Source organism: Manis javanica, chromosome 4 (genome assembly GCF_040802235.1).
Source record: "Manis javanica isolate MJ-LG chromosome 4, MJ_LKY, whole genome shotgun sequence".
NCBI classification, from domain to species: domain Eukaryota; kingdom Metazoa; phylum Chordata; class Mammalia; order Pholidota; family Manidae; genus Manis; species Manis javanica.
Genome location: NC_133159.1, coordinates 57,664,494 through 57,685,431, shown reverse-complemented (window position 1 = coordinate 57,685,431; position 20,938 = coordinate 57,664,494). Strand labels below are relative to the sequence as shown.

The window sequence follows — 20,938 nt, the reverse complement described above, 5'->3', positions numbered from 1 at the left end:
TATGTTAATAAAGTAGTAAACGTGTCTTCATCCAGTTTTTATTTACATCAATATGTAGTTCAACTAAAAAGTACTGTTAATTGTGATAGATTTTAAACACATACAAAAATGACAATTTTTATATATAATTTAAGCTCAAAATCACAATTATTTCTCAAAATATTACAATACAGCCATTTCAATTAAACATGTCATGATTTAATTTTTCTATAAAATGGGAATTTTTTTTTTATTAAAGGAAGCAATGTTTTGAATTGGCTAGAGTTTACCTATATAGAAAACCTTAAATGTTAAGAGTTGTTTCCTGACCTCCCGCCCCAAATTTGTATACAACCACCTAGACTAGCAAAGAGACAGAAAAGGCCCCAATTTATAAAGATTAAGCCTCTTTTGCTATATCGCGTGGCTTGTTTCTTCCATAAAAGCTTTACAAGGGAAGTGCGAATAAACTATGCAGTGAAATTCATGCATTAATATACATATGTCTGTGTAAAATGTTAGTGTTTACTGGTGCACATTAAAATGTTCACAAAGACTGCAAAAGAAGTCATAAAGAAGCACTTATAAAGACATCTACCAATTGCGCATTGTGAACTTGAAAATTACTTAATAATATAATGGGATTTCTCTGAAAACAGATCCAAAATCAAGTTCTCCCTCTGGCTAACAGAGCTCTAGTCATTGCTGTGCTGCACATATGGTAGTAAAGTCAGATGTGAAGAAAGAGTGTGACTCTAGAGACTTCATTTTACTAAAATATTGGCCCAAGATTGCATCACTGTGGGAATTTTTCTTAAATGTACAGAGGAGTGAAATATTTCACTAACTGAATGATATGACCTCTAATGAAAAATGGTGTGTGTGTGTGTCTAGCATATGGAAAAAATATTAATATGAATAGGTAGGATTAGGACCTCTTTATACAGTAATAAAAGGATTATGCCCCAAAACAACTGAGGTCAAAGTAACCAATTATCAAATAGTCTAGGAATGAAAGAATTTTTATGGATACTTAAAAAAAAAAAACCTAAAAATATAGTATCTAGTATTCTTTTACTTATAATTCTTTATAAACCAATTAAAAACCTATCACTATTCTTTGTTTAGAATTGCTACTGTTAATATAATATTTCTTTGAATAGAAAGAGACCTGAATTTATATTATGGTGTACTTATATACACCTGGGTGGGGGGAGGGGTGCCCTTGGGTGGTTCTACAATGGGGAAAATGAAACTATAGTACTTGCAAACCTTATTTTGCAAGTTTATTTGAGATGTTGAAATTTACAAATTCAGTACGTTTACCTCTGATTTTTAACTAGGAAAAAATTCCTTCCTATGCAGACAGTGTCATTGTCCTTAAGCTTCCTTTAGCCCCTTCTATGCACTGAGTACAAAGGAAACTTGATTGGCTCTGGAGACAAAAATATCCAATTTATCTATCAATTATTTTTCTCTTATTCCAAACAATAGTAAGGCTTGCATTTTCAAGGAAGAAAATATAGTTGAGAAATGCTTAAACGTCATAAAGCAATATTAAAACGTTTATTACATTCCATCGACATTAGGTGTCATCAAAACTAAGCTAAATTTCCTAGAGTAAAACTTAGCATACAACATCCCTTACTGCCCAGAGCACATTCAGGGCATTCCTTACTGCCTTTCCATATTCAAGATCAACGAGGGTCCTCTGAATGGAGAAACTCTACAAGTATTGAAAATAAACATTTATTTAAGTGCACTACATTCTGAAGATAACTCGCCATTCTAGCAAATAACCGGAACTGCTTTATGTTCTATCTGCCTGATATGTTCATCTTAGTTTCCTTAAGGACTTTCCAAAAAATTATGGAAGACTTCCTGACTACATAAGAATATTTTTAGTGAGTGCTGGGGAAGGGGTAGAAACAAGGAAAGATACAATGAAATATAATGTGATTTATTTTGTCCATTCACCAAATGCTTTGCTTACTCTAGCTATCATAAAGGTCAATTGACCTGCATAACTGGGCATTATTTAACTTTATTTGTGCAAAACAGTTGCACAAAGAAAAACACCTATGTATATGTGTCTGTACAAAGACACAAAACCTGAGTCACAATAAAAAGTTTTTAATAGAAAACTTTTCTTAATGTAGGAAAATAACCTTTAAGGGCCAAAAATACCTTTGTACAATACAATCAGCTAACTTTAAAACTTCAATATGCTTAAATATCACATACTTTATAAGACCCACCAAAAAAATCATTTACATGTGATAATTTTCTTAACTATAGCTGAGATACTCATTTTTATTTTATACTCACATTTTTATTTCTAACATCTATTTTCATTCCCCTGAATTCATTGACTTTACTTGGAAAAAAATAAAAAGCACATTCAAATATGAGGACTGTTTAATTTCTGATGAAACAGTTCCTGCTTTTTATTGAGGACATAGGAGATTTGGGGTTGCTAGCATACAACTTAATGCCAAGCCACAATGGAATTCTGAAATTCAAAACATAATATACGATCTATTATTAAGAGAAACATTGCTTGGAAAAATATAGAGTTGGGCCAAAGGCTGCATGAAGCTATTCTCTCATTTGCAGACTCCCTTTCTGCAGTTAACTCTTAACTCATTTTTCTATGCTCCATGTCCTTAGCTTACAGTTGGTTTCTTACCTTTTCCATTCTTGAATCCTGAATTGTCCCAACTGAAGCTCCTTTGCTTATATTCAGCTACTGTTCCCTATGTCCTCTAGTTATCGCTGTCTTTGTTATCTCTGCTGCTTCTGCAGGAGCTCAGTTCTCAGGGATGACTCCTTGTCCCTTAATATGCCACTTAACTACTCATTTAGGAGAGAATCTGTTTAAAGGTCCCCACTGTCTTAATGTTAGATACTGATTTAAGGCTCAGTGAGGACATCTTTTTCCCTGGGCTGTATACATTTCAGAGGCATCCTGAGGATAATTTATAGGAAAAAAGTGCAAGTTGCTTCATGCTGCCCCCAGCTGTCCATTGCCATTAATTGTGCCAGTTAAGTCACCGACAACTTGGAAGAAGCAACCATCTGAACCAATAGGTTCAATTCTTGCATGTATAGTTGGACAGAAGGGCCCTTGAGTATTTGTATCAAATTGGTAAAGGGGTTTTGGGCACTGTCCTGGAATGCTGTTTTTCATCTCTGGGGTCGGTGGGCCTGATTTGGAGATAGGGTGGGAAATGCATGCATTAGGGTAGGGATTAGGGGCATTAGCCTACAGAACTGTAGTCTTTTCCTGGCTTTTTATGTGACACTCACCTGAGAATCACTAGAAAGATTGTGCAAAAGGCTGAAAGCAGAGTCCACTTCTTCTGCCAACAGGTTTGTCACCATAGAAACCAACGCAGAAAAATGAAAATATGAAGAGAAGCTGAGAATTAAATATGGAGAAAATTGATAGGGGGTTGGTTTCTACATGGCGATTTGAGCATTGTGATTTAAAGAAACAGGATGGTCCTGCTGTGGCCAGACCAATGGAAATGGACAAAATGACTTGCCAGTAGCTGGCCCTAGAGGCTGACATGTGGAGAATGTACAGAGAAAGCAGTATGCATGTTATAGTTTGGATAAGGGGAACTCTGTAAAAACCTGTTCCATCCCTCATGAGGTTGAACTCTTCAGCCCAAATGTTAAACATATGATCAAAGGTGCCCTCAACAAGCATGTCCAAGTTTAGCTTTTATAAATAAAAGCAGCCTACTGTAAGAATTCTTTTCTTACCCTTCCAAAGCCAACACACGCTACCTGACAACAGTATTGCACACTTAATATATTATTGCTTGAAATACCTTTTAAGTCAAGATTTTAAAAATCCCCAAACACCACAACTTCCAAATCTGTGGCTCCCCTCCCCAACAAGGCAGTTATTGTAATTTACCTAGAATTTAATGGATTTTTCATTAAGGAAATAATTATTCCATTGCACCTGATTCAAGTCCTCCCTGTGTAATCTATCATTCTAGAATTGATAATAAACCAGTCAAACTAGACTCTAGGATTCTAGAACACTCTGTTACAAAGACTTGAAGTTTCAGTCTACTCTGAGGAAGGCAGACATACAGTTGTACTCTCAGAGGCTCCAGGGAGTTGCATCTGTCCTGTCCCCTAAGCTCCACAAAAAGCTATTTTCAGAAATCCTGTAATGAATGTCACATTCCTGTGACTTCAGCCTTTGGCCCACATTAAGCACAATTGCCCTGAGGAGATGAAGGAAAGTGACACTATAAGCAACTAGATTTGACCCTTCCTGGGAGCTAGTTTTTAAGTAGTAGTGATATCCTTCTTCACCTGTCCTACCCTCCCAACACACACACAAACTAGAAACATTACCCAGGAAGTAGAAGACACACCACTATTGGATAGATTACATCTCACTGCAAATCGTCTGAATAAAATATTCTCTTTGTGCAGTATTAAGTACACTGGACTTAACATTTCATTAGGAATGCTTATTTCTTTCTCACTAATGACTTGCTGTTCTATTTGTTAGAGTTCCTTAACGAATACTTTGACAATCTCAAGAGTGAGCTCTTGAAATGCCAAAACCCATGAGCTTTTGTTTTCCCAAGAATGTGTACACAGTTCTGAAATCCAGCTAAACACCTGAATTTTCTGACACTTGTAGAGTTTGGAGGCAAACTTGATAATGAACAGAGATTTGAGTACAATAATCTTGTTTATGCTAAAATCACTTCTTACTTATCAGTAACCAGTGACTTTCAGGACTTGAAACTTCTATGCTTGGTTTTTGCAGGTAGGAAGCCCAAGACCAACCTGAGGCAGGGCTAATCACTAAAGCTACATAACACCCTTCTGTATACTAAGGACAGGAAAGCTGATCTCCTTCTAAGACAGGCAAATAAAACCTTCACAAGTAGCTATGCCTTTGAATTTGACGTATAATAAAAGACCACTTCTTTTTATTTCCGACATAGTCTCTAAAATCAGGCAGCAGATGCCTGGAGGGAGACTAACTGGGCTAGATTAAATTAAAGAATGATTAGCTTTTTCTGTTACTTTGTACTGATTGCTTCACTGGTGGCTCGTACCTTGGACAAACGAGCTCCTCGAGGCTGAGAGGGTACCTGACACTATTTTATTTAATAGTTTTGCCACATTCATTCATTCTTCAATTTAAAACTGCTATAACAAGTCTTGTATTGAGAATTTAAATTTGATTCCTTCTAATTTTTGTAAAAATTTGATATCTCCTCTCAATTTTCTTGAAGGCTGTGTAAGTGTACCTTAGTTTTTTCTAGTTCATGATAGAGTTCATTGTATAGTTCACAAAAGAACCAATCTTGCCAATTTGGAGACATTTATTACTTTCAACTATGGTTAAGTATTTGGAAATTAAAAAGCTGATTTATGAATGGAACGATGGTGTCTGCACAGCAGGCATATGACGATTAAGTTTACAAATCTAATGTACATCATGATGAACTATAGTTAATACTGGGAATTATACTGTATACTGGAAATTTGCTAAAGAGTAGGTTTTAGGTGCTCTCTCCTTCTCTGTCTCCCTCCCACACAAACAGAGGAAATTATGTGAGGAGATTAGGTGTTATTTGGCTTGACTAATTACAGTAGTATATACTACTATATAAATATAGAAGTAATTTCATTATGTATTTGTAAATCATGTTATACACCTTAAGTATATACAATTTTTATTAGAAACAAGAACTAAAAAAGCAGGGCATCACATTTCATTGCTGTTCTTTCTGGATTAAGGTAAGGTGTTAAATAAATAGTTCAATTTAATAGTGCAAAAAAGGAAAACGATGGCTTTTTCATGTTGGCCCCTGAGTACGTGTAGGTACTATTCATATACTTTTCATATAAGGTATTTCTCTAACAATATGCCCAAAGTGGTCCAGATGGTCAGGAGCCCTCTGATTGAGTATTTAAGAAGCACAGTCTTACTTTTAAGTGTAATGCATGCTGCACAGTCCACTGCAAATAGTTTTGAAAAACTTAGATTTTCCAAGTTGATGCAGAGAGACACTAAATTGATCCAAGGTAAAGCCCACCACTTCATCATCAAGTGGCAGCTAATTTTCCAGGCCATGGTTGAACTCAGGTACTTTCAGAACCTACCTTTATTAGCCCGTTGCTGTTCCACCTCTAGGCTAATCTTAATCTAAGTAAAAAATTCCTTGATTTATTTGCTCCTCAAAGAGCAATCAAAAACTCTGGAATTTTGTTGGCTATAAAGCCCTATTATTTCTCTTGCCACTGTAATCTCTGAAGAGCTTCTTTCCTCAGAATAACTTACGGGAATTTTGATGGCTACCACTTTTTCATGCTTAGAGATGTTGCCAGGGCAGCTGAAATGGTCAACATTGGGGGACCCTTAGGGAAGAGTCTGGGGGATAGGGCACATTGACATTTCTGTCCATGTAAATGGCATGCAATGTGTATGCATAGTGCCAGGCCCTCTCTAGCTTTTTTATTTCCTAGAAAATTTCATCATAGGTGCTGTTCAAGTTATATTTCTTATTGAACTCAAATGGGTCCTGTTCTGTTCTTAAATACAAGACATCTCCTTAATATGTAAAGAATGTGATCTCTTTCTTGTATGGAGATGCATGATAGGTATTTTGAATATAGAAGTCCACCAGAATTAGGTACATGTTTCTTAGGTATTTCAAATACAAATGAATTATTTTAAAGCAAACATTTCCAGAGACACTAATGGTTAACTGTTCTATTTTCCCCTCTCCTCAGATTCATCTCAAATAGAACAGTACACCTTCATTTTCAAGCTTTGGTGTCCTCCCCGCCCAGGAAGGAGGAGCTGCCTCTGATTCTGCAGCCCCTCTGACTTTGACCCCTAAGAACAACCTCTTGGAAGGGCAAAACCCAATCAAAGTGGAAGCAAGAATTTAGCTGGCCTAGTGACTTCTCCTCCCTGATAAAGTTTATTCAATATAATACTGCAGTTATTGACATTCCCACTGTCACTTGAGATGTTGCCCTTTTTGGAAAAGAACATATTTGAGGGACAGGAGCCTTCCTTTCTAAGAGAATGAAAAAGGATTCCTTACTCACATTATAAAAACAATAAAGCTGGAATTACCCATTTTACTAAATTGTGAAAGAAAATGATGATACACTGTTTTCTATTATCACCTCATATTTTGTACCTATACTGAAGCATTTATTAGACTTTTTATGTTTCTGTCTCCCGACTAGACTATGTTTCTGGAGGGGAGGGACCATGCTTATTTATATTTATATCTCTCACTGTTCTCAAAATCTTTTTCTCATTAACATTTGTTGATTAAACTGAGTGTACTGTAAGAAAAAAATTGTTTTAATCACTGATAATATTTTTTAAATGATAAACCCATAGACTGGCTAGAGTACAAATGTTAGAAAGGTCCAGAGGAAGACTTCGGAGAGAACTACTTAGACTCCTCTCTACGCTGGACCTGTTTAACCTACACAAAGACCTGGACGATACTCAAATACGAGCATAAACTGTTGTGTTGGGTGTAAGCGAATTTGCTGAAGGTATTTCTCAAAAGTTTAAAAAAAAAAGAAGATATTGTCCCTTACCTTTGAGTAGTTTATTATGAGATATTAGCCTAGGTCACAGGTATAGTAAAAATTATTTTTAGGAAATATGTGAAAACATTAAAAAAAAAGTGACTGACATTGTGTGTGCGTTAGAAAGAGAGAGTCCCAGGGTTGAATTTCTCTGAGAAATGGTCACAGAGATCTGTCATGTTTACTTGCAACACCCATGGTTTCACAAAGAACATACCAGAGTGCTTTCCTGCTAGAGAGTGTGTCTTGATCATAATGAGACGGCGTGATTCTGTCAAGTGCAAAATACTTACCGCTAAGTTGAACACTGTCACAAGCACAAATGAAGAATTCTGTCCAAAGACAGAAGGACAGCGAATAAAGACAAGCGTTGTAAGTCAGGAACAGTTTGTATAATGATTACATAGAGGAAAAATCAAATCTGTAGATTGAGACTTGCTTACTTCTTAACAACCTTTCCTTTTACAGGTGAATTCTGGCTTACTGAACTCCAGCAGGAGTAGGCGGAGTCTGGAGCATGACTATCATTCACTTATTTTACAGGAAGGTGACACAACTGGACAATCAGCATGTTTGTGGGAACGGGGAGGCATGCAAGGCGTGTTTCAAAGGGATCCAGGAATTTTTAATAACAGTTACTCAGTGCTTTCTTCTCTTCCCTCAGCAGCTTAGGGCTTCACACCCCACCCCAACTTGCATGGCTTTCCTATTTGTTAGACCTGAAAATACAGCTTCCAACCTTTTTACATCATGGCTCAGAGAGAAAATGATCATGTTTTCTCTGCATCCTGGCATGTAGGTGGGTAAACGGATGAGGCTTTCCAGGCCACAAGCAAAAGCAACAAAACACAAGTCCTTGTGGCCTGAGGGCACCACTAGGCTGGCCTCTGCACAGGAAGCACTGACCTAGAAAGTGCTCCCAGGAATGCAAAATTAAGATTCTCCATAGATAACAAAAAAAGAAAAAAATACTTTAGGTATGATTAATTCCCAAAATCTAGAGATACTACAATACCACCGCATTAACAAACAAAACAAGAAAACCGTTATTGGAGTAAGTGAATAGTACTTTCAAGTAAGTTTTCTCTCCATTCTCACTACAAATTCTTCCTAATTTTCATCCTAATATGTAGTTCCAGATTCTACAACTAAAGCCATGATGAAAAGCTTATGGAAATCTGAGAAGGGATGAAAAAGATGGTGAAATAGAAAATAAGACAAAAAAGCTAAAAGCTGTATTCAAAAGAACGAGACCATGACAGACACTTTCTTTAAAATGTGTGGCCACATTGTGTATAATTTAAATTTGTTCGGGAGATACTTCTTCCCCAAAAAGAGAGGCAGCACACTTGGTGAGCAAACCCCAGATGGTGCACTAAAATCGGCAGGCTTGAGGTCATACAGGAGTTATAAACACCAGCCCCCAGAGAAAGGTGACTGCATTTGCTAAGAAAGAGAGCATTGTATTAACAGTTGGTGATCATGTGGCCAGAGGGAAATTGTTTCCTTTGGAGCAAAATACCAGAGGATTTAAATAGTTTTACATAGACTTCAGGAAAGAATACCTTGTTTTCTTTCTACTTTGAGGTTGGAAGAAAAAGATTAAATGGTTGGCAGAGAAACACCATGAGCCCACAAAGAAGTAGGGTTTTGATGGCGTTATCAAAGGAGAGGCCCAAACAAGGGTGCTGGCTATGTTCTGAGGGTGAGGGCACGATTAGCTCAGAAGTAAATAGAAACATTGGCCTTTTAAACAATGATGCAGTCATTCCGGGCCCTGAAGTTCCAAATATCTAAGACCCAAAATAGCTTGAGGACACGTCACCAAAGCTACCAGAGGCTCTGTGCTCTCAGCACCCAGATACTCTGCCTGAGAGAAGGAAGTGGGGAAAATTGTAAACTACCCCTTGAATCCAGTTATCTCTTTATGAGATATATTTTGAAATACATTCCCTGTACACTCTGTAGTCGGGTAAAATCTGATTATATGAAGCTAATTACTTGTACAAACAGATAAAATAAAAAATTAGGAGTTTATATGAGATGCCTAGTTACTGCCAGGTGTCAGATGGTAATAAAGGCATACACAGATATACACATATTCAGATTGGACTAGTTTTAGAATTATATAAGGAAGGCTATGTTAGATATACTTAATTCCCTATAAGTTTTGGACAGTTCATTTAAAAACAATACATTTTAAATAATTTGTAGCAAATATCTTCCCACATATTTTGAATATCTGAATGAAGCTTGGTTAAGATAATGGCAGACAGGCACAAAATATTTGGAAAACACTAGCAAGTTAGGGAAGAGCTATTAAATGGGTGGATATAACAATTAAAGCGAACAATTGGGAATATGAAAACTTTAAATCACACATTCACCTCTCTCTGTGATGGTGTTTTGAAGGATTGATACCACTTGAGATATTTAGTAAAAAAATACAGAAACTTAAAATAAGCTCAGACCTCTAAACTCTTTTTTATATTAATTGTAGAGCATTGTTCAAATTAATTGTTTCAAAAGTATGGAAAAGGTGTGTTAACAGTTTTATTAACAGTTAATTAACAGTTTTATCAACACAACAGGCATAAAAATGGACTGTCCAGTGTGTGCTCATCCAGGCTAGAGAACTGCAAGATTGATATAAAATGTAGATGTCATAGCTCCATCTAGTGGCGGCTCTTCTAACTGCAGACATGTTCCTAAAAAGTCTGGATTTGTCCCCACTATATATGATGGTAGTATATGTCAGGCCTGAACCTAATAATTTAAACGGAGTATCTTATTGAGATGAAACGCATGATTTGTTGTTTTTATCAGGATGGGTTACTGAGGCAAGTGGCAACTTATTCTCTCGAGGAATTTAAAAATAGCATTAATTCTTTGCTGAAAGTAGACAGATGAACCAGATCCCCTTAAAGTCCATTTCTATTTTAGGTAGACTAATGATTTTCCTCATTTCCCCACAGAACTTTTACCTATGGCTATATTGTTTGTTATTAGCCTTTATTTCAGAAAAGTGCTCTAGTAATATTTTTTTCTGCGATAACTTTATTGATTTTCTTTGTAGTGAGACACTACATGACTAAAAAAATTTACCTACAACATTACAAATACATTTGCCAGAAATAAATAGCAATTAAATCTATTTCTACTATATTCTTTACTTTTCATTTTAAATACTTCTTTCTACTTTTGGAAGAGTAGGAAGGAAACCAGAAACCAAGAAGAGCTGAAAGATCAGTCTTCTGGCCAGGAGAACGGAGAACAGGAAGGGAAATCTGGGGCTGTCTGAGGGAGGAGCATAGTCATCCAGAGACTGGACGATGTGTCTGAATCTGGGTCTGATTTCTCCCATCCAGTTGCTCTCTGTTCCCATTCATCTGTCCTTGATCTCCCTTCTTTTACCTTTCTCATTCTTACTCCTTTAGTAACTTACTGGTTTCTCCCCTTCATCCAGCCCTCAATTCTGCTCTTCGTCGCTATTCTAAAATACTTACTTAAAATACTTAAAGTATTCTTAATTCTCTAAAATACTCTTACTCATTTACTACTCCCAAATAATGGCACTCCCTCAATTAATATTTAACATTTCATTTTCACTTCATTTTTGTTCAGACATTTGCATTTGTTTCATTCATGTAAATATATAGATACTGGGCTATACAACCAAAGTATAGACCTCTGAAGAGTGTAAGGCACCATCCTATCAAAGAAAATGATGATGGAAGTTTCTTTCAAGGTATACATATGGCTGCTACATTAAAAATTTCATGAAAAGAAGCCATCATCAGCCAGTGAGAAGATTCTCCTCATGTAAAGAGGATACAGCAAGTTCTCCTCATACAAGGAATTTAAAAGACAGAGGCAGAGTAATTAATATTATTACTATAAGGAAAACAGAAGATGAGAAATGGATATAACATTTGAGAATATTTCCACTCAAGTCTGTAGTTAATTTTCTGTGAAACCAGAATAGAAAAATATGGGAGATATTTTTGACAGAAAGTAAGAAAGAAATGCTTTCCTGGCAAGGAAAACAAGAACCAATAAGGTAATAAAAGCAACTGTGGTTAGGGGCTTACCAGCCTGGGGTCTCCCCACTTACACATGGTTTTACTTTACAGGGATTGGATTTCAATTTTCTTTTCCTCTCTAAGGGAAGTATGCAATGAAGTCAAATGCTCATGGGAGAATAAATAGCTTGCCTTCTACTTGAGATCAGCTGACCAGATTCTGACCTCTATAAAAGTTTGGGAGGAGGGATGTGGTTTTATCACAGTAGCCCATATTTTCTGTGATCCATCTAAATAGTTCATCATGTTACTCCTACAGTTTTTGCAGTGGCCTGAGAACGTTGGCTGGAGCATACGACATTTTTACTTTCAGGATACAGGTGGTGGAATCTATGAAATAATGCTAAAATTCAGTGTGTAAACATTGTTATTCTGAACTATGGCCAAAAGCTGTGGACAGACTTTTCTTTATTTTAAAACAGGCAGTATGAGGCAGCAATTTTATTAAATTTTAGAGCTAAAGTAGGGTTGGGGACTTCCTTTTCCCAACTACCTTTCCCTGGCCCCACCCCTATATCACAATTCTCTTTGCAATTCTCCACACCTCCAAATTTTAAAAACAGATTGAGCGAAGCCCTCTACCAAGTCATAATGTACAGGTAGAAGAACTTTAAAAAGGGGTCCAAAACCTGAGGCGACCATGTCCTTCCGTCTCCTTAGCTCAGAGTCTCTTCACCTCTCCAGGACCTGGGCCTCTGCCAAAATGAGGGAACTGGGCTTGATAATGTCTAAGACACCTGTAAGACCGGAATCGCAGCTCTCTAAGTTCAACATCATGCACTCATTTCTGAGAGACTTTTGACATCTGCGTGTGTGACTTTTTCCAAGAAGAGAAATAAAACCCACACAAATCAAAAGAATAGATATGTACTCTGACTGTTGCAAAAGTGACTTAAGCACCACTTAAACTTTTTGGACCCTATTAAGGTCCTTAGGACACCTCAAAGGGAAATTAAAAACAACTGCTGAAATACAGCAGAAGAGCCCAAATGAAATTCTGAGGAGGAGAGGAGGACTAAGTTAAAAGGGGAAATTAGAAATAAAAATTAGGAATGAACTGAGGTGAGTGATCGGAGAAAGTAAAAGGTTCATGCTTTAAGGTTATGCAAATTGAACACCAACTTCTTGTTTAATTCAATATTTATTGTGTGTTTATGTGCCAGGCCCATCATTCATTTAATCATTGTATAAATATTTGTTGAGCATCTACTATGCTCTGACACTATGACAGGCCCTAAGGATGCATGGAAAGCAAAATTTGATGTGCCTTCTGAAAGCTCTTCTGTCTACAATCAATGTGTCTTTAAAGTATTGTCTGATCCTCTCAAGGAGCATACCGTTGATAGGAGAGAAAGAACAAATAGCAAATAGCCATAACCAAGGTGGAATGTGACAAGTACTATAAATTCTACAAAAATTAATATGATACTAGCATAAGGAAGAGAAATTTCTGCCAATTAAGATTAGGGAAAGTTTCATGGCAGTGGTGGGCCCTGTAGGATACATATAATTTTGGTAATTTAGAAGGGGAATGGGAAGGGGAAGACATTGCAGTGGTGATGAAGGCTGAGACTGAAAAGCACTAGGGTACTCAGGGAGAGGTAAGGATTTCTGGGTATCTAAAAACTGAGTATGTATAGGTAAGGCAAACAGAAAACAAGCAATCCTCAATTCAGAGAATCAAACTTGGAAGAGCAAATAGATGTTTATAATATGTGAATATGTGTGATTCAACCTCATGCGAACAGTATTTTCATAGGAGGCTGAACAGCATGCAGTGAAAATGTTCTTCATCCCACTAAAGGAAGTGGAGTAAATAAACATGAAATGCAGCAAGCTGATAATTCATTCAGCTTGCTGCGTTTCTGAGTGGGTCATTCTAATATTGGATCCTATGGACTACCTTGCTCCCTGACAGTCTCTAAAGACCCTTTGGCATACTCAACACAGAAGAAGCTCTTCAGTCAAACACTCCATGCCTTTTAAAATATTGAACTCTTTCCCTCCCACCCCATAACATCAGGGGCATATAGACACAGTGAAGGGTGAGTTTGAGGGATGTCATTCTTCATTATATTCTCTCTTTTTAGAACAAACAAACTGGCAAACTTCCCCTCCACAGATTCAAGGGATTCTAGTTACTCTTTATCTTATCCAGTAAGGTATCCATTCTTGGCCGTTTCTAGCCTATCTTTGCTCTAAATCCTGGCAAACATTCACTCCAAAGGCCGTAGGACCCAGCAGGAGTCCTATCAGTAGTGCCAAATGAAACAACTGTGCTCAGACCCAAATAAGCTGTGACTAGATAAGATGCTGCTGTTTCCTTTCACAATGCATGGACAGAGGGACTCACCACATAGCCTTGTACTGTCTTTGATCTGGAAGTTCTCTCATCTTTCCACTTGATTGTGAGATTCTGTGCAGAGGAGACCATGTTATATCCCTTGCAGCGCCTGGTATATAGTTGATGCTCAACAAATATTTATAAACATGGCATTTAATGTTTTTGTTCTATTCTTCAATAAAATGTCCCCAAATATTTTGAATTGATGAATGACATACCTTAGGCTTCTTAGATCCTGCTACAGTAATTGTTTTCCTATGGAGGAAATATGGAGTTTGCTGATGAAAATACAAGGCTTTGTACTAGATATTTTACTCTGAGTATAGCTATACCTGACTGCTTGCTCCTCAGAAGGAAACATAACTGGTACAAATAACACAACTGTGCAACAGTGATGCTTTTAGAAAAAAAGAGATATATATTTGAAACCCAGGAAAAGATTGGACGATTCATTTAACTTGTTTCCTCCACACCCATTTCTACACCTTGAAAATTATGCTGGCTTAAAGAATGAAAAATTTAAAAAAAGAACATTTTTTTTTAAGGAGAAAAATTATTCTAGATTTGAAAACCACACCTGTGGAATTTGACCCCCAACATTTTCTTTGGTTCAGGCCTGCATTGATTCTAACCTTAGACTAGTAAGAGACACAGGATTTCAGTGCTTTCCACATAAACACTGCCTATCCCAACCTTCCACTTTGAGGTACTGTTTTTAACAAAATTAGACCCCCTCAAAAAAAGTGTTTTGTAGTGCAGGGTAATCTGGGGAGGTCCTGGGGCCCCTGCAGAGGGGTCTTCAGCTGTGCCTGCCCTCCACTGAGGCCCCTTTGTTATCTTTAGTGCTCAGTGTTTGGCACACAGCATGAGCTGGCTGCCTGGCAACAGAATCCAACTGGGGAAACTACCGGATGACCTGAGGCTTCTAAAGTTGGAACCTGCATATTAGTTTCACTCTCATTTTTCTCTATTTCCCAGAGAACTGTTCTCAGGGAAGATTATGATAATCACATAGTTTGAAACCCAGGGGATTCAGTATTCTTAGATCTTCAATTATTCTTTTTAATCAAAACTTAAGGTTGATCAAAACTTTTCTATTTGTCAGAAATTTCTGAATTCTCCAAAGTAGTAGGCGTGCAATTTTTACCCGCACCAGAGAGTGTTTCTAAACCATTCCCTCGCAGACAGTGTCAAAGGTGAGAAAGACTGGAACTTTCCCCAATACCCATCAGCTAGGAAGAGGCAGAGTCCTCCATGTGGTAAAACCCAACACTCTAAAAACAACTGGAGAAATGGTCCTATTATGGCATTGCAACTCTCACCCTGACACACAAGCTTTGTTTCCTGTTATCAGAGACGTATCTTAAGTGCACCACTTCTGAGCTTTGATTAATGCTATTATTCCAGGTTCCTTGATCACCCAAGAAGTTCCTCCCAACCTGGAAGCTGGAACTATCAGCTGATACTCAAGAGTCTCCAGACAATCAGAACTCCAAGGGGACCTGTTGTCCGGTGTCAGCGGGATTCGAGGAGCCATTCACTGTCTTTGGAACATCAGGGGGGGTTGGAGGGACAGATCTATACCAGTCACGGCAGCAATGAAGAGAGGTCAGTTTACATATTAGAAACAGTTACATATTAGAAACAGAAGTACTCCCAGAAGGTTCAGAATATAACTAGAAAACTTGACTGCAGCTGCTTTAGTTTTGTACAGTGCAGTGTTTTGGAAAATATATTCTCTGAAGAGTTTATCAAATGAAGCTGAAAGGAGGCATAGGAAAGCTGACTTCCAGGATCTCCTATAATATTAACCCACATGCTTTCTATAGTGCACATCTATCTTATTCCACAGCCTACATTCTATTTTCTTGTTATAATGGATATTTGGGGGATAGTCTTGCTGAGTGATGGGAAATATCCTGGGCCAAACCAGGACGCTTTTCATAATGGAAGACAGTTGTATTGCTAAAGAAAACAGTTTTTGCAGGTGATCTTGAATCTGAAGATTTCCAGATGATTAGGTAATTACAACCGTAAGAGAGGGCACATCACCAACCCAGTGTTTAAACATTTTATTAAACCTCAGAAAGATTTAGCATTTCTGTGAGAGAAACTTTACCAGAACTTCAACCCTGCTTTTCTTGATACTAGAAAAAGGACCCATCTTAACTTACTAGATTTCATTATTTGCATAACTTTTTACTGACTCCCATGTTTATATAAATCTGTTGTTTGGTCAATATATCAAGAATCAGTCACACATGTTGCCTGATTTTGAATTTACCAAAAACTTAGAGTGGTAAGCGGTGGCCTCATATTAACAAGATTTTTAAAATCGATTATGTTCTATCATTGCCTCTTGTTAAGAGTGTATTTGTCAGGATAGATATTCTTGATCTGTGTGCCAAGACAGGGCAGAAATTAATTGAGGACAGCATTAAAAACCAATAGAGAGACAAGTTGGCAAACACACACTTTTTCCCAAAGCTTTAAATTGTTGTGGAGGTATTGAATAAATTTCATGATTCAAAGCCAAACATTTTTCTGGCTTCCTTCACCTGATCATGTTAGCAAATTCAGATACTTTCCACTTAATAGTGAATATATAAATCTACTTTTTTCAATGTTTTCCTCCCTCTGAATATTCTTTCTCTTTGACTCACTTGTAAAAAGATTTCAGTCCTACTATTACATAAGCAATTATGTTAGTGATATGTGTATAATCATCTTTAAGATTAAAAACAACTTAATACTGATTTGTCATCCCTCTTTAAAACTGCTTTCCATCTTGAAGGTGATAATCCAGTGTAAAGCCCAGAAACAACCAGGATTGTTTGATGTCTATGTAATTACAGTTCTAATGAACTGGGACACGTATAGTTGGTAGGATTCAATAAGGAATAAATTAGCATAATGTAAATACTTCAAGGTCGTGCTGACTTTGAGTATTCCTTGTCAAAAGTACACTTACATTTTGAAGTCATTTTGTTTGTTTACGTGACCTATGTTGTCTAGAAGGCTGGAATTATCATAAGAGAGCTTTTATGACATAAGCCATGTAAATTGTTTTAAAAGTTGCCCACTAATGTCTATGTGGCTTATAACATCTGTGGCAGTTCTACTAGTAATTCTCAGTGCTTGCTCTTTTTTTCCAGCTCTGATCTTTCTTATTGCCCTCCACTGTGTCTTACTGATCCATCAACAGAGACAACTTTCTCAGTAGAAAGATACCAATAAAAAGCCAAGGCCAAGAGGCAAGTCTCTTGGAATCATGATGAATTCCACTCCTTTTCTGTTGCTGTTGGTTTTTCCTCTTGATAAAGCACACCCTTAACCTTTTTTTTGTCGTTTTTGGTAACATAAACCAGATTTTGATTTCAGGCAGCAAAACCAGTTACTCCAAAAAAGTCAATCCTCAAAAATCAATGTATTACTGGTTTTGGTCACCTATGGAATGAATTAGATTTTCTCCCCCTCAAGTGATTAGTGATTTTGTTCAGTCAACCTAAAACAAAGGGCCTCTCTTCTTTATATATATTACCTGCCTTTCCTCGGCCTGCAGCTTGGCAGTACGATTGACAGCGAGGTGCTCTGGCACATCAGGTTTCTTTCCCAGCTGGGCAGGGGTCCCTTTTCTCTTCTCCTCATTTCCTTCAGAACAGGCAGGATTAAAGCACTGGCCTAAGACAATGCTGTCACATCAGGAGTGCAAGAAGTGTTTCCTAGGATCATGATTCTTTCAGCTTTGTGCCTCGGAAGCATCTCCTGATGCCCCGGGTTTGATGTGCAAACCTGACATAAGAAAAAAGACTTGGCAAGTCCTATATCTGGCTTTTCTCCCACCTCTGCCATAAAAGATTATTTTTTTCGAACTGATGGGATGATTTGAGGTGCTTCATTCTCACCAAACTACACTCATGGGTTTGTTTTTCCTTTAAGTGATCTTGTGAGGCCAGTAAGGGCCTCTGTCTTGATTAATGATGATCATCCTATCATAGCAGCTGGGTATGTTGTGGTATGGTGATTTGGTGAGAGCTTTTGATAAAGAAAATTAGGCTTTGAAAGGCATTTCTCATCAGAAACTGTCAATATATTAAAATGCATCTAGAAGTTACTTCTGGGAAACATATTAAATAGGCCAATCATTTAATCATTTGCTAAATGTCAAAACCTATAAAATCATGGCATAATGTCACGCTGACATAAAGCAACATCAAAATTAGTGCATCATCTATAAAATGAAGTATCATTTGCCTTCAAGTGACAAATTCTATTGCCAAAAAATACCACTGTACTTCTAATAAGTGACACTCATTTTAATAGACCCTACAAAAATACAATATTTTTCAATGTCCCCATAAAACAGTTAACTTACAAATATTAATCTCAGAGCTTCAGTGACATCAATATATGATACTATTGTGAAAATCCTAATAGAACACTTGAAACAGTAGCATATAAAGTAAAATACATTTAAAAATAAGAATTATTTGTGAAGAAGAGAGAGAACGCATAAAACCAACTGTGGGAAATTATCCTGGAGTTTCCAATTAATATTTTAATCAGGTTAATGAGTACATATAAGAAAATATTTTTAAGGGATTATGAAATGAATTTTATGACCATTACAGAGGAAAACAGTTCCAATGTAAAAATAACATTCTATATTAACTCTGCTTGTCTTTCTCTCCAGTGAGACAGAATTCAGGATTTTATATAGTTTGAAACTTTTTTGGAAAAAAAGTATTTCTGCCCACAAAACCAGGCATTTAAATTAATAATACAGATAGACCATAGCTCTGAGAAATTATATTTGAAGTTTCATATTTAAATACCAAAGTTGTTTAAATAGCCCCCCATAACTTTCTAACAAGTCTCTCTTAATGATAAATTTTATCAATCCCCAAAACTCATTTGAAATTATTTAAAAATAGCAAATTAGATAAAGCAACACACAAATAAATTCCACATTTACAAGTAAAGAAATCACAAGGGCTACAGTTTAAAATCAACATAAACTTGAAAGAAATAAAGCAGTACCTTTCCTGCCACCCATCATTCACTGCTTAAATTTTTGGTTAAAATGATTTACCTATAATGACCTTTAGTGTGGTTCTTGACTCTGCATGTATTATAATTAGCTAAAGGCATTGAACAAATCAGTTTATCCTCTTTTTATTCAGGTCCCAGAGATAAATGACTAATTTATGAAATATTTCACTCTGTGTTATGAGAATTTAGCAAATGAATATGGAACCAAATATAAACACTTTATACCATATGTACAGTTACTTTCATAAGGCATTATCATGTAATTTTTATTGAAAAAGATTTATTATAGTAAAGTCTTATTTTAAGATATATTTTCTTTCTCAATCCGAGATGTTTAGTTTATGAAAATATTGTTTTTCTCTATATTTTTCTTGTATATATGCCAACATATACCTTGTGCTAGAAATATTTTATGGGAATTACAATTCTTTATATTGTATTTTCTATATAAAGGCATATACAACTTTGAGGCAGTGTTTCTGATGGAGAGCAGAATTCGTAGCTTGTGTGTGCTTCCGTGCTCTGAAATTATATGAAATCCACTTCGAGAAGAAACTTATTTGATTAAAAATAAAAACAAACAAAAACAAAACTGCACCAATGCACAGCCAGAGGCTGACAATTAAAACTAATACATAACCACACGAACATCATATTTATATAGTTAACATTTTTAAGGAAGATCAGTGCTAACATATAATATTATACATTTGGCACTAATGTTTGCCATTGGTCCAGCAATTGGCAAAATTTGTTTCTATGTATAAATTTATTTTTGAACATTAGGTCTGGCTAGACATATCTTCACTATTTATAAAAAATATTTAGACAGTAAGCTCACGTTGAATAACTAGGTCTACTGTGTTCTGGAAACTCTTCAGTAGTAATACAGCTTTTTCATGTTCCATATGTACAAAACTATGTCCATTTGCCTGTAAACACATAAATGAAAGGGCAGTCAATGCAAGATATTTGTTTATCACTTTATCATTGTTCCTAATCAAGACTCAAGGGAGTATTGAACAATTAAAAGTTACCAGTTTTTAAAATTCATAACAGAATTACAATTATGGAAACAACTAATAAATTTTACCCAGCTTCTACTCAGTTTATTAATTCAACAGATATTTATCAAGTGTCTAGTATATCTTACCTGGGATTGTCTTAGTACAATCCCAGCACACTACTAATATTAGAGATACACTGGTGAACAGCAGATAGATACCCTTGAAATATGGGAGTTGTTTTGTTGTTGTTCTGATTTATTTTGTTTTTGCACAAATTTAGTTGAGATGGTTCAAAAGCATCCACAAGACCATTGACTTTTGTTATATAATCACTGATATAACCCTATCAACATGGTCAAATATTTCAGTTATGCAAAACACGACTGGACACTTACAGTAAAATCTTATTTTTGCACACTGAGAATTTCTCAGTTTATACATTTGTATATTAAAGATAGCATTGTTATTTCCCCCATTGCTAAATGCAATTATATTCATTATCCATACCAGTGTTTCTCAATCCCACTTAAATCCTATGTTTAAGAGATCCATCCTTCAGGGGCAAAGTTCACTGACTTTACTAACAGTGAATGTGCTTGCTATGTTCTAGTTAGAAATCATCAATCTATGCGATCAAAATTTATTTTAGACATAATTAGCCTAAGGATACAATTTCATTACTCCAACTGGTTATTATTTGACATTTATATCACAAAAATGCACGTGTTTCTCTAGTGAGTGCTCATTGCTCTTTGATTTTCTCTACATTAAATTGCTAGTTCTTCTGATGGGAATGATTTTTATTATCAATACATAAAGAAGTGGATCCCATAAACTTACACTGTCGTGAGGGCCAAAATTAAATA

General features: G+C 36.3%; 1 protein-coding gene across 5 annotated transcripts in view; it reads right to left on the bottom strand.

The window, feature by feature from the left end:
- Positions 1-521: 521 nt before the first annotated feature.
- The window catches only part of LRRC7 (leucine rich repeat containing 7), a 488,385-nt gene continuing 467,968 nt past the window's right edge, over positions 522-20,938 (bottom strand). For all 5 annotated transcript variants that reach the window (XM_037024309.2, XM_073234117.1, XM_037024313.2 and 2 more), the window contains one exon: positions 522-19,997. In XM_037024309.2, coding sequence (XP_036880204.1) covers positions 19,890-19,997 — 108 coding nt within the window. In that variant the 3' untranslated portion in view covers positions 522-19,889. The remainder of the gene's footprint in view (positions 19,998-20,938) is intronic.